The 14,187-nt window shown below is 52.4% G+C and overlaps 1 protein-coding gene across 1 annotated transcript in view; it reads right to left on the bottom strand.

Moving 5' to 3' along the window:
- The window catches only part of LOC105065164 (ATP-binding cassette sub-family A member 13), a 120,785-nt gene that overhangs the window by 90,887 nt on the left and 15,711 nt on the right, over positions 1-14,187 (bottom strand). Inside the window, exons 7-12 of the mRNA XM_074358602.1 lie at positions 13,007-13,076; positions 11,475-11,606; positions 5,724-5,861; positions 4,378-4,546; positions 2,119-2,337; positions 1,288-1,484 (exon numbers count right to left, since the gene is read on the bottom strand). Coding sequence (XP_074214703.1) covers positions 1,288-1,484; positions 2,119-2,337; positions 4,378-4,546; positions 5,724-5,861; positions 11,475-11,606; positions 13,007-13,076 — 925 coding nt within the window. The remainder of the gene's footprint in view (positions 1-1,287; positions 1,485-2,118; positions 2,338-4,377; positions 4,547-5,723; positions 5,862-11,474; positions 11,607-13,006; positions 13,077-14,187) is intronic.

Here is a 14,187-nt window from a genome sequence, read left to right as displayed (position 1 = left end):
GAGCGAGGGCTGGGACCTCCAGTGGCCATGTGGTCACCATCCCCCGCCTCTCCGGAAAGGTGCTGCCCCTCCCCAGCTTCCTAGCGTGGGCAGGGCTTCTGGAAGGGTCCCTGCTCTTGGCCTCAACGGCCCACCTGGTCGGCGCCGAGGCCTGGGGACCCGTGAACGCACAGGACACCACCGCCCGGGGCCGGCGATCTGCTTGTGAACTCGGATGCGGCTTGGCTGCACCAGATCAGATGAGCCCGGGGCCACCGACACTGCCTCACTCTCCTGGTCCCGCTTCTGCCCCGGCAACGCCCAGGAAGGAGCGGAGAGCATGTCTGCCCGCCTCTGTCGCCTCCCTCCACGACCCCCTGCATGTCTGGGACAGAAAGGGACAGGAGGGCCCTTCCACGTCCCCTCTGCACCTTCCCCCTCCTCCCAGATCCCAGCTTCCAGTGGCCGACTGGAGCAGCTTTCCTGCCCTAAGCAGAGAATCTGACGTCTCCTCTGGGCTCCCTTCTGTTTGCATTTCTTAAGCAGTAAATCCTAACCTCCCGCTTCAGGTCAAGCCCAGAGAAGGCTTTGTACTCGACAGGCAGACAAGCAAAGTCAAACCACGTTCTACAAGATTCCACGGTCACCCTGCCACTCACGGCCCCTGGCTGGCCAACCAGCCCCAAGATGTTTCTTTATTTCTGACGCTTCTTTCCAAATTCCGATGCTTCTATATAAAAAAACAAAAAATCCCACAGCAATGCTTCGGAGCTGCCAGAACCACTGAAAGAATCAGAAGCTGGAAATTAGTAACTGTCCATCTCACGACAGTGGGATCACACGACACACCCTAAACTGGAAACAGTCAATAATGCGGGTGAGACACGCGGAACCCACGAGCCTCCTCCGCGGCTGTAAGCGAATCCCACACCCTTCTCTCTGTGCCTCGGTTTCCTCCCTGAGAAAAGGGATGATGGCTTTCCCCAGATTACAGCTGGGACCCCTCTGCTAATAATTCCAGAATGATTCCAGAACGGAGCACGACGTGGACGAACCGGACGTCAGTGGACGTCACGGGTGACGTGCACTGATAACACCACTGCTAAGACGGGCTCGGGAGATCAGACACAGGACTGGCAACCCCGGGGCCACAGAGACGCTGCGTGAAGGGCGCCCCTCTGCACACACCTTTCCTGAGAAGGAGGATGGATCCTCATGTGGGACGCGATGAGGCTCCTCCCCGACAGCCTCCCTGCCCTCCGCCCCGGTCCTGTGGGAACAGGCGGCAGAATTCGGGGCAGCCCCCACCTTTCCGGTACTTGAGAAGGATGTCCCAGATGCCACGCCGGGAGCAAGGGTCCACGCCACTGGTCGGCTCGTCCAGAACCACCGTCCGGGACGTGCCGAGGAAGGCGATGCCGATGGAGAGCTTCCTCTTCAGGCCCCCCGAGAGGGCGCGGGTCTGCTTGTGCTGGTGCTGGGTTAGCTCCACGTCCCGCAGGGTCCTGGAACGAGACCGGAGCCCTCGCTCTTCCTCCGCACATGCTTCAGATTTCACTCCGTGAATAATGACTTGCAATGGCCTCCGTTCCCTGCGCTAAATCTGCCCCAGTCCCCCTTCCTGCCTAAGGGGGATGTTTCCATGAAACACCACGTGCAGATCTGCACACCCAGGTCTGCCTTCTGGGGGGGAGAAACCCCTCTTCTCCCGCCTTAGTGATCTTCCAGGCCCGGGACGGATTTCAGATCTGATTTCGGATGCCCAGCACAAGGAAGGCCTCCCAGTGGGGAGGGGCACCTGCAACTGTGGACCAGCTCTCTTTTCTCCCCAGTCATAACCTTCCCACCCTCTGCCCTCACGTGAATGCCCACCCCCTCGTCACCCACATACGCCTTCCTGAAACCTTTCCCCCCACCGTGAGCTGCAGCCTGTGGTGGCCACAAGCAGGCAGCGAGGAGGAGGCTGGACAGGAGGAGGGGGTGACCGCTGGGCTCTAGAAAGCTGCAAAATCTGAACCCAGACCCGGGTGAGATGCCGGGGACTCGCCTGCGGGATCCCCAAGTGAACGTCTGCAAAGCCTGTCTTCCCACGCCCTCTGGGACAGACAGCAGGGGGACACGGCGGTGACGGCCGCTCACCTGTCGACCTGCCGGCGCAGCTCCTCCCGGGGCCACTGCGGGGCCTTGATGGAGCCAAAGAGCAGCAGCTGTTCCAGCACCGTGAGGTCGTCGAACAGGACGTCCCGCTGCGGACACAGCCCCAGCTCCCTCCGCACCGCAGGCAGGTCGGTCCGCAGGTCCCTGCCGTTGACCAGGATGGTCCCGGAGGTGGGGGCGTGGAGGCCGGTCAGCAAGGATCTGCCGGAGAAAACCCGTCAGGCAGGGAGAGGCGGGAAGCCTACCGGGGTGCTGGCTGGTCTAACCCTGGACACGTGGGCTCAGGGCTCAGGACCCCGTCCACGCTGTGATCACACACCGTCGTGCGTGCGCGGGAGTCCCCGATCCTAGCCCACCTTTGTTCTCACAGATGAGGAAGCAGGTGAAGGAGCCAGCATGTTTACTTAAGTCTTCGCAGTTAGACGTAAGCCAAGCAGAAGTGCAACCCTCGGCTCCCAGCCCTGCGGCCCTGCTGTCCCTCGTCTACGCCGCGCCACCTGTCCCGTCAAATCCGCAACCATCCGAGGGGCCCGTCCCAGACACGCTCCTGTCTGCTCGGCGAAACGGAGCCTCGGGGCTGCCCGGTTTCAGGGAGTGGGTTACTCACATCTTGGCCTGTTCTCTTTCTCTGAAAGGTTTCTGGCACGTCCACCCCAGGACCCAGCAAGTCCCCTTCTAGCCACGGATGGGACGAGATTAAAGCACATCGACGTGAGTGTCCTCAGCCCCTCTCTCTGCCGTCGCCCGGAACTGGAAGCAACCTCAGCCCCCAGCAGCAGCCTCAGGCCCAAGCCGCCGTGACGCCGTCGCCGCGAGCCGGTCCCCAGGAAGAAAGCCGGGCGTCGCGACATTTACACGAAACTCTACAGAAAGCCAGCGACTTCACGGCGACCCACGGCAGACCAAGGGGGGACAGGAAGCTCGGGGGGGACAGGTGCCCGGTGTGTCACCCAACGGCACACTCAGACACATGCCGCTGGACGCACAGACGTGGCCCCTCGGTAAACCTGACGGGCAACGCTCTTTGTGGGCTGCGGGGCGTAGAGAGGAACCGCGTGGCCACGATCTGGGTGAGTCTCAGACCTCCTGGCCTCGCACAGTGACACCCGGCCCCGGAACTGGCTGTCCAGCCTCTCCCGAGAACCACCAGGAAGAGACGCCCACTGGGAGGACTCGAGGGGTCGTCAGAACCACGCAGCCAGGGACCCTCGAAACCTTGAGACACGCCTAATTAAATTGTTCTCATCCTTGCGCTAAGCACAAACGCCAGGCTTTCTCTGTGAGAAACGTGCGTCAGTAAAAGCACAACGGGGAACGCTGGCTTTCTGCGTCATTCCTGGAGCAATGCTTACTTCCCCAGCCTCCAAACACGAAAAAAGTACTCAGCGAAGCCTCCGGCAACCAAGGAAGAGAGGAGACCTGCCCGTGTCTCTCTAATTCATTCTCAATAAGCAACCTCTGAAGCTTTACGAACGTTATTTTTCTACTTTTCTTAGTAAGTTTGAAGCCCACAGTTCCTTCCCTTGCTCTGTCCAAGGGTACTTCAGTCCTCTTCGTACAGAACAAAAAGAAAGTCATTTTTCAAAACAGAAATTCAGTCATTTGAGGGGTCTGGCCTGAAACCAGCCCAGTTTGCACAATCAGCTCAGAGCTGAGATGGTTTGAGTTCATTCTTTCTCTGGGATCTCATGATTTGATTTCATTAAATAAACCTGGAGCCACTGGATCCCAAATCGAACATCAAGCCTTCATAAAAACACACCCCCACAAAAAGCAGAACGGGAAAAACAAAACCACTCGGGTGCTTAAAAAGTTGCATGAAAAGTAACTTTCAAAATAAAAAAATTTTAGTTTCAATTTTAAAAAATGTGCAAACATGGCAAATTTTATCTTTCTATGGAGAAGCAAGCAAAATTAATCTCAGCAGGAGGACAAAAAAGTGTCACAGGGCTTTCGAAGACCAAAATAAAAACGTGGCGAACATTTCATAGGAAATAAAAAGAGAATTATTTTTTTCAAAATCCACCCTTCCACCTGCGAGTCTGCTCCAGACCCACAGCGTGATTGTCAGCTGAGGGCACCGGGCAGCTCTGCAGAGAGGGTTGCCTTCCCTCACGTCTCTAAACTCTGCACTGAGACCAAACAAAAGGAGAAGAGAAGAAACCCAGCCTCCCGTCTCACAGGCAAACGCATGTTCTCAAAAATCATCACCCCGGGGTTTAGGAGGTGAAACAGACGCACATGACGGTGGTCTTCCCGGCGCCGTTCGTCCCCAGCAGGGCAGTGATCTGGTCTCCGTGGAAGGTCAGGGTCAGGTCTCGGACCGCCGGCTGGTGGCGTTCATACTCCTTGGTCACAGACACCAGGGTGACGCCCAGGGGGGTTCCTTCCCCGGTTTGCAGTGATGAGTCTGGGAGGAAGATGCAAATTCACCCTGAGAGGACTTGCAAAGCCCCCCAAATAACGGTCACCCTTAAAAATCCAGTGGGCCACCCTGGGCTTGCATTCAAGGTCTGAGAAACATACGAAGCAATTCAAAAATCTTTCTTTACCGAAATCAACAGGCACATTCTATAATGGCAAAAATTAAGAGAAATTGCTGAGTACGAAGTTGTGGGCCTTTGTGTTACCTATTTTGTAAGAGAATTAAAAAAAGCCTGCGCGCGCGCGCGCACACACACACACACGTGCTTATCTACATGTGCACAGGAACGGTAACAGGCAGGGGGGGTCACACACCTGACTGTCCAGGAGCGATGGGCTCCAGAGGAGGGGAGCTAGTGGGTGTTGCTGGGCTCCAGATTTCCTGTAACAGCCCTACTGTGCTTGTGCCACCAGGAGAGAACCTCTTTGCAGCCCCGGCTTATTGGGGTGGGAGCCTGTTCACCTCTGGATTCCTGCTGAGGTCCTAGCCCCGCAGGGATGGGGCGTGACGGGGGCGGGGAGGGCTGGTCTCCTGCGAAGCACGTTCCTCCTTCGAAAGGGGCAGTGATATCATCTCTCTCTCTCTCTGAAGCACTGAATAAACTAGCATTTGTGAAACGCTTTGAAAATTCTAAAGTACATTCTAAAATACATTAATGCAATCCTAAAATACGTTATCTGGTGGTAGCCGTCCACCGTTGCTCTGATTTTTCACCCAAATTCCATGTTAGAAACAACTGAATTATAGGACATGCACTGCGGGGAGGGTGCAGCTCAGTGGTCGAGTGCATGCTTAGCATGCACGAGGTCCTGGGTTCTAATCCCCAGTCCCTCCACTAAAAAAATAATTAAACAGACCTACTTCCTGCCCCACCAAAATAACCTTTAAAAAAATCTATAGGATATGCACAAATGCACAGAACGCAGAGAGGATGCTGTGGGCAATAGGTAACATTGGCACTGGGGTCCCCAGCCCACGCGGGGTCAACATCACCAGGGGATTCTCTCTTGCCACCTGGCCCCACCACGTTTCTGAGCCCAAGATGGCCTGAGAGTGGGGCACTAGGGGACAGTGTCCACACAGGGCTCAGCCGGAAGTGAGAATCAAAAACACACTGACCAGAAGGGAAACCACGCATCGCACGGAGCTACCCATTACAAACCTTTACTGTCAGAGTTCTCACGGACGAAGAACAGATCAGAAGTCGGCGTGCGCTCCCTCTTCACCCCCAGACCACACACGCTCTTCCAGTAGGACGCGGTAAAGGGGAAGTACCATGGTTTCCTTAAGCCGAACGTTCCTGAAAAAATAAGATGCAGTTAAAATCAGATTGTACTTTTTTTCTACGTAGAAGAAGATTCTGTAGTTGAATGTCTTAACCAAATTACTATAAAATGTGATTCCATCTTAACATGTTCAGTCCACATCCCATACAGGAACCAGTGACAATCGGGGACAGAGTTTTAGCCCTTTCTCTCCTCAGCCCTGACCCGGGCTGCCTGCTAGGGCCCTCCCATCCCCTTCCCCCAAAAGGTCTTCTGAGCAGCTGTTCACTAAACAGAGAGGTACTTATTAAAAATAAGACTGGCATTAAATGATTTCTAAAATGTCCCCTGCCTCCCTGTTCAGGTGTCACTCCGCCTGTCTTTGGTGTTTGCACAGCTTACTAGACAGGACTAAAAGCACGGAGGAATTCACCAAGTAAAACTCCAGCGAGGAGGAAGAATTCATAATGCTACCATTTCCGCCTGGCACGTCTCACCGCTCCTCAAGCATGCCTTCCAAACTCGTTTCAGCCCAGCTACTAGTCACTTTGCCCCTGTGACATGTCGAAACCAAAGGGGGCTTAATAAAAAACATGTCTCAGTTCTCTGTAACACATCCGTTCTAGCTTAAGCTTGATGAGGGGTCTAAATTCCACATGTGACTGAAGAAATAAAGGCTTACGGAAAGACTTTTTTATATTTTAGCACTTTTTGACCCTCAAGCAAAGGAGCGATACGCAACCCCACGCAGAATCTAAGCAGAAGATCTAAAGAGATGATCACAAAAAGGGAAACAGGGGGCCCCTCATCTTTTGAAAGTGAAGAGAGATCTGGTATCTGGTCTAATATTTACCATCTGTTATGGGTTGAAGTGTCACCCCCTCAAAATTCACGTGTGAAGTCCTAACCCCTGAGACCTTTGGATGGGACTATATTTGGAGAAAGGGCCCTTAAAGAGGTGATTAAGATAAAATGCGGTCATATGGGTGGGCCTCAGTCCAACAGGAATGGTGTCCTTGAAGGTAGAGATTAAGACACAGGCACAGAGGGGAGACCATGTGGGGACACGGAGGAGGTGGCGACTACACGCCAAGGAGAGCGCCCTCAGGAGGCACCAGCCCTGCTCGCGCCCAGGGCTGTGAGAGAATGAACGTTCGTTGTTTAAGCCTTGCGGTCTGTGTGCTTTGTTACGGCAGCTCTGGAGATGCAGGTGGGACATCCTCCACGAGCCTGGCAAACTAAGGGCCATGCTTCGGTAGGAAGAGGGTGGATAATCACGTCACACCCCAGCCAGCATTCCAGGAGCGCACCCCGCCCCGTCCCGGGCGCTGTCCAGGGTCCTGCCCCCCCGGGCGCTGTCCAGGGTCCTGTCCCGGGTCCTGTTCAGGGTCCTGTCCAGGGCGCTGTCCCGGGTCCCATCCAGGGTCTCATCCAGGGTACTGTCCAGGGTCCCGTCCCGGGTCCCGTCCCGCGTCCTGTCCAGGGACCTGTGCCAGGTCCCGTCCCGGGTCCCATCCAGGGTCCCGTCCAGGGTCCCGTCCCACGTCCTGTCCCGGGTCCTGTCCCGGGTCCCTGTCCAGGGTCCTGACCTGTATTAGTTCCCACGGTCCTGCAACCGCCCATTGTCACCTCTCCAGGCCCAAAGTGAAAGGTCCATCCAGCAAGGCTGTCGGAGGACACGAGGCCGGGGAGCGGCAGAAGCCACGCAGTTAATTAACCCCAGGCGGCCTCTCGCGGAACCTGCCTATTCGAGCACACGCGTGAAGCGGGGACGGTCCCTGCTGCCCTTTCCTACAAGCTGCCCCGAATTCACACGAGCAGGGGCTCATCCCTACCTTCCTTAACTTCCTAATGGGAACAAGTGACCAAGCCCCTGGACACATGCCTGAATGAGGAGTTTGTGGAATAACAGATAATGTGCCACAAATACTCCAGGAAAACGAGTCTGCAAACGCGGGCGGCCGCGTTCCTCTCCCTCTGGCCGGCCGAGCGGCAGTGCTCTGCTAGGGAACCTGTCAGGGGCCGTGGTTGTCACTGACATCTGCCACCAGAGGCTTGAGCGGCCCCACCCGTTGGAAGAGCAGGTGGGCAGGGGGACTCAGGGGCCTCGGGACGCTACAGATTCTGAATGAGCACCTGGAGGCCTGGGCGGGTGGTGCAAGGCCACTGAATCGTGCAGGTGAGGTACCGTGAGGCCTGAACTAGGGACGGAAGGACGGCAGAGATGGGAGAGGCCTTTCAGACTCAGAAAAAACAAATTGGAGATAAATTGAGTATTAATGGTTGACTGGCTAATTAAACCATCCCAGGTCTAAGCTGTCTGAACTTTTAAACCCCTGCTAATTAACCTACTAAATCTAAATGAATGAGGGAGCTGTCAAGCTCAAGTCAGCACGGAGGCCCCTCAGCTCTCCTCCGCCGTCTGCTTTTGCTCATAAATCTGCACCTGTTTTTTTGTGCACACGCCAAAAGCACGCACCCCTGCTCACATCCCCCAGTGTAACTGGGAACGCTCATATGTGCAAAGCACCCTCTCCCTCAGTTTACCCTGAGCTTTTCTCCTCAAGGGGAAATGCCGGCTGGCTTCTGCGGGCCGGGAAGCTAGTTAGCATTGCCCCCCAAACCCGACAGTGATGAAAGAAGTTAAAGATGTCGGATCAGGCAGACTCAGATTTAATTGAAAGCCCACAACGAAGGGTTTATGAAAGGAATCTGCTTGAGGGACCAGATGTCTGCCTGTGCACTTGGAGTTGATGGTGGAGCCTGGCAGGTTGACACTGAGCCCCGCAGGCAGGGAAATTATTTGGCCCGGGGTCTGTGCGGGGTCTCCCAGTCTGACACCAAGCCCCAGGGGTCAGTTCCTATAAAAGACAGAAGGAAATAAAGAGAAAGAACTTGTGTGCAATCTAAAAAAAAAATGTATGTCACAAATAAATCTGTTTACAAAACAGAGACAGACTCAGGGACACAGAAAACTTATGGTCCTCAGGGAGGAAGAGGGGGAGGGATAAATTAGGACTTTGGGATTTGCAAGGAACCAGTGACCCCAGACACAGACACCTCTGGCTGAGGCGGTGGAGGGAGGGAAGTCCTGACTCTCAAACACAGCCAGCGGCAGCTCGGCTAAGAGGGGCCAAAAGCTTGATCTATAGCACCACCTACTGCAAAAAGCCAGACGGGCCTCCACCAGTCTGCTGAATTGTTAAACTAGAAACTAGAAATCTGCACGTCTTGGTGGGTTCTCCGCGTGCACCTGCGCCCCTGTGGGTGGGGCCCCGTGGGCTTTTCTGGGAGGCTTCTGCCATCATGTCCTCCTTCTGGGTGTGACGGAGCCGACTGGTCCTTGTTAGAGTTTTACAGTCCTTGTACCCTGGCTTTTCCGGTCGTTGTCATGGCAACTGTCAACTGTCCTGGCGCTGGGGGTGTATTACAATGAACGTATAATGAGGCTCAAAGTCCACTGGACGTCAGCTCCCCCACCATCTTGGGCTCCGCTGGTTCTAACCAGATCTTGCTTCTTCTCTGCAGCCGCCTCCTGAGACTTAGATCAGAGTAACTGGTTTCTATTTGAGGGAGGGGCAGGGGAATGACCCTGGGGGCGACAGCCGCGGTAGCAAGAAGGAAAGTTGCCTTTAATCAGAATGCCTGCAATCTGGTGCACCCAGCATCCCCCAAACCAACTGCAAAGATCCTGCTCAGCCCCGAAAGCCTCCAAGGGAAATGAAGGAACAATTTCAGTTCATCGTTGAACTGGTCGGAGTCGTCGCCACCCCCCAGTGCTTGCAGCTTGTCCCCATCAACTGCTCGAGCCTGCTCTTCTGTGACTCAGGGAGGCTGGGAGATTTCAGCTTTCCTATAAACAAGAGGCAGGGGCTGGGGGTGGGCACAGGGTCCTGCTCCCGTTCAGGAGGATTCAGGGGAAAATTCAACTCCTTCTGGACTCGGTGGTCAAATGTGATGTTAATCTCCACGTTGCCAAGGGTGGTAGGACGTCATTGCTGTCTTTATGCGGGAAGGATTCCTCTCTTTTTCTGTGGACTGCAAGACATCTGCCATTTTACATCAAGATACAGGTGTCTTTTGATTAATATTGTGTGCAAGTCATGAGCCTTTCCTTTGCAAATCCAGGATCCTCTTCCCCTTGGAATATGACAGGTCCCTTCTTCCTGCAGTCCCTCTGGACCCGTGTCTCGTCCCTGGGGAGGGCAGAGGTCTGCAGGTCCTGGTGCCCACCACCCCATGGGTGGCGTCTGCATCCCCGACCTGTCTTCTCCGTGTCCATGCCAGCCCCTCCCGCAGCCCGTGGACCCGCTCTCCGCTCTGCACCTTTGGCACAGCACCACCACTCGATGCATTTAAATCCACATCACATCTGTTCCCAGCCTTCGTATGTCAATCGGCTTCTTTCTAATATCCAACTGTTCCTCCTCCAGTTTCTTTTCACCTTGGCCTTCTCAGCTAATTTTTTAAATTTCTGGTTTCCTAGAATCCACCTTTTCCTAAATGGTACTCAAACACCAAGACCGTGCCATCTACATTTGTCCAAAATTAATCTCATTTCTAATTGCTGCTCTCTCTCCACCTCTTGGGGGACCACTTTTCCCACTTGTACACAAAATAATCTTTTCAATGACCCATTTTATTTTGATTTTGACTCATCCTTAAATGAGGCATGAGGCCTCCGGGTCTGGAATATAGTTCTGTAAACAGAAGAAAGTTTGTTTCTTTTTTTGCCCAACCCTCCGTTTCCAATTTGCACATGATTAGAATCTCTTTTTCAGTTCTTAATCAGAAAGGTTAGATGCTGTTTGAAAGGTCCAGTTGTTTGGGAAGCAAAGAGCCAAATCACGAGCAATGTCAGCAAGAAGGTCTACCATCATTAAAAAGCTATTTCTAAAAATAGAAAGTTAAAAAATGTCAAATGCTGTCTCTGATTTTGGGAGCTGAGCCAGGATGGTGGTGTGGGCACTTCCTTCCCTACGAACCAGCAGGGAGGACTGTTACCACGGGGGCCATGGAAGCACCTGCCCCGCCAAGGAAGCTGCACCACCACGGGCAGCCCCAGGTGTGGCGGGGCCCGACCCACGGGCCCCCAGCCTCCCCTGTCCTCTCTCCCTCAGGCCTGCCTTCCTCAAACGCATGCTCTGGGCACCAGGGTCTAGTCTGGTCCGTCTTCAGAAGCCTCCTTGCTGGGGAGGCTCCATCCAGCCTCTGTCCGGGCCCCTCCAGGCTGTCCTCACTCAGTCTCTACTGTTCGCCTCAGGACCAGATGCACCGGCTTCTCCTCAAACACCTACCACTCCCTTTAAAATAAGTCCCATCAGCTCCTCTTCTGACGTTTTATTTAAAAAACAAATTACCCTAATATTCACATATATGGGCTCAATCTGCTTTTTAAAAAAAAAATTTCCCTTGGGTATTCTTTTTTGAGATGATTTTTTTTTTAATTGAGGGGGGGAGTAATTAGGGTTTTTGTGTTTGTTTTTTGGGCTTTTTTTTAACTTTTTATTTCAAATGGAGGTACTGGAGATTGAACCCAGGACTTTGTGCATGTGAAGCACGTGCTCTGCCACTGAGTTCTACCCCCTCCCCTCTTCAACCTGTTTATAAAGTTTATTTTGTCATCTCATAAAGTGCAGAATTCTTACCAGGAATCAAGTTGCTCAAGTACCATCCACACAGAAAATAAATGCCTGAATCCAAGAGGAGCATCCAGCAAACCCAGCCGAAGGTCATGTCTGCCTGTCCCGGGGGCTGGTACATGTTGCTCCACTGAATTCCTGCAAGGAAGAGAGGGCAGCGTGAGGGTCAGATGACCTCCCCCGTCCCGGAGGCGCCGGCGAAGCTGAACGCTGCTGGAACAGAGGGAAGGCCAGGACCACTGGCCGCAGTCTTCCAGTAAAACGTTAGCTTGCTGACTCTCACTGATTCCAGGAGAGCTGGGGGTGGGGGGCGGTGTGAACTGAATCTCTAACAGTTAAAAATGTTTAAAGACTGTTTTAGTTATATCTAGTTTTATTTGCTCGGCTAAAATAATCAATGTTTAGGAAAAATAAGCATATTTTAAAAAAGATGAACTCTATACTATGCTTCTTGGTCTTTGAAAACACATAACCAGGGTATGTAAGAGCTGCAGTGGGAACGAACCAGTATTTTCTTACAGTGTCTTTGCACATTATTGCTGGATTAAAATATAATTTAAGAGAAATAGTTACCTTTCTCAATTTTCTCTGGTACCTAGAACTCAACGAAATGCATGTTTTAACATCTTGTCCTTGTTGGAACTGGGTCCAAAATAGTCAAAGGGTCTAACAGTGGCAGTGGTTTAAAAATGTGTTCAAAGAATTCAGGCTAAGTCATTCAGGCTTACATGTAGTTAATGTAGTTGTCATATTCTGTTTCGAATAGTTCAACACATTGCCCTGAAAGAGGGAGGCAAATCCAGCAGCTAAGGTAAGGACTTCTGGAGTTCAGTCTCATACATGGAATATATTTTCTCTGTGTTTTCAAAAATACACCACAAAAACCATATAAACATCTAAGAAACATATATTCACTCTAGTCAAGGACTTTAGTCACCAAAATCCCAGTGGAAGTGGAAAATGCGGCCAAAAAAATTTTATAATTATTGCAGGCTGAATTCACACTAATTTAGAGAAAATAGAGGCGACCGTTGTTCTCAGATGTGCTTCTGGGTCACGGACTTCAGGCAGGACCCAGGAACTCTGCAGGGAAAGGCGAGAGAGCTGGTAGACTTGTAAACAGTTGCCACGAGAAAGACGGAGCGAGAAAGAGAAACCAGGAGAAGTGGCTGTGGGACCCAGGGGGACAGATTCCACTCCAACAGTAACCTCAGAGACGGGGCGAGTGCACAGCCCGTGCTTGGAGGAATCCCTAAGCTGACCACGGGTGAGTCAGGGGCGTGACAGGGGAGCCACGGGGGGATCTGGGTGGCTGGCACCTGGTGTGTCAAAGCACAGGGCACCGTGGTTATTCCTGACTGTCCCTAAACCCAGGGCATCGGGATGGTGGGAGGTGTGACATGGGCTGAAGCAGCCCCGGGGTCTCATTCCCAGCATCCTGCGTTATCACGGACACTTCCCACTGCAACATGGCAACAAAAGATCTCCAAAACCTGAGTGAGTCACTGAGAGTCACTTTAAAACAAAGATCCTCTTACCGGTCTCTTGCCCTTCCAGGAATGTGACAAAAAATACTCCTTGTCCAAAGGCGGTTGTGGAGAGGAGGCACTGCCCGCAGATTGGTGGAGAGAAGAGAAAACAGCCCGTTAGTGTCTGAGGGGGACCACAGAAAAGCCACGGCACTGAATGCCAATAAAGCATCCACAGCACATCCTGGCTCTAATGATGCCAAACCACTGCCCCAGGCGGTGCTTTAAGCATCTGAACCTCCAGCCTCAGCCGTACGTCAGCCCATCCTGAAAAGCACGGTAACAAGCCAGTTTTTAATGTTAAAAGGGATTATTTCTCTTTACTGCGATGCTTGAAGCACCATAAATCCAATGCACTGTATACGGAAACGCGAAACAGTGGGAAATGGAATAGAGCGATTTACCAGCTTCTATTATTAAAGCAGTGCCCTCGGGGGCACCACAGGGAGACCGATGGAGACCGTACCCGATTCTACACGAGAAACAGGGTGCAGTGGAGGAAAATGTTATTTCAGCTCCAGCGGAGAGGTCCCACGTTTAAAAAAAAAAGAAGAAAAACATCTCATTGGAAAAGTCCCTGCTGTTCAAAAATATAATGTACCAACGTTAGATTTTTTTTTTATTTGCTAGGAAACATCTGAATGCGTAACAAGGAAACCAGACTCTGTCTAGATAAACCTTTACCGGAGGTCCAGGGGGTGGTACCCAGGACCATGTACATGCTAAGCCCAGGCTCTACCCCTGAGCTACAGAAACAAACAAACAAACAAACAAACTGGCAACTCAGGCAGGGTGTCCAATGGCCCTTTTTCTGTATGTACGGAGTTGATTGGCAGCTGGGGGGGTGCAGTAAGGGGGTCCCATTTGTTTTAATTATTTTGAAAACATGGAATAAATGCTAACCCAAGACTCTTGGTGACGAAGTACTACGAGTGTGACCATAAGCTGATCCAAAAGGACAGGCCCCATATCAGCGGATAAAATACCAATTAAATAGGAATATTTCTTCATCAGGCCTGACTTAAAATACTATGTTATGTTAGTTTTAAAGGTACAACACAGAGAGTTGATATTTTTAGAGATTACATTGCATATAAAGTCATCACAAAATATTGGCTATCTTCCCTGCGCTACACATTACACCCTTGTCACATTTTTTTTTTCCATTTGGAGTGTAGTTGCTTTGCAAC

The sequence above is a fragment of the Camelus bactrianus genome, chromosome 36 (assembly GCF_048773025.1).
Source record: "Camelus bactrianus isolate YW-2024 breed Bactrian camel chromosome 36, ASM4877302v1, whole genome shotgun sequence".
In the NCBI taxonomy this organism is placed as follows: Eukaryota; Metazoa; Chordata; class Mammalia; order Artiodactyla; family Camelidae; genus Camelus; species Camelus bactrianus.
Note: the sequence above shows the minus strand (reverse complement) of the source record. Positions and strands in the feature narration are given on the sequence as shown.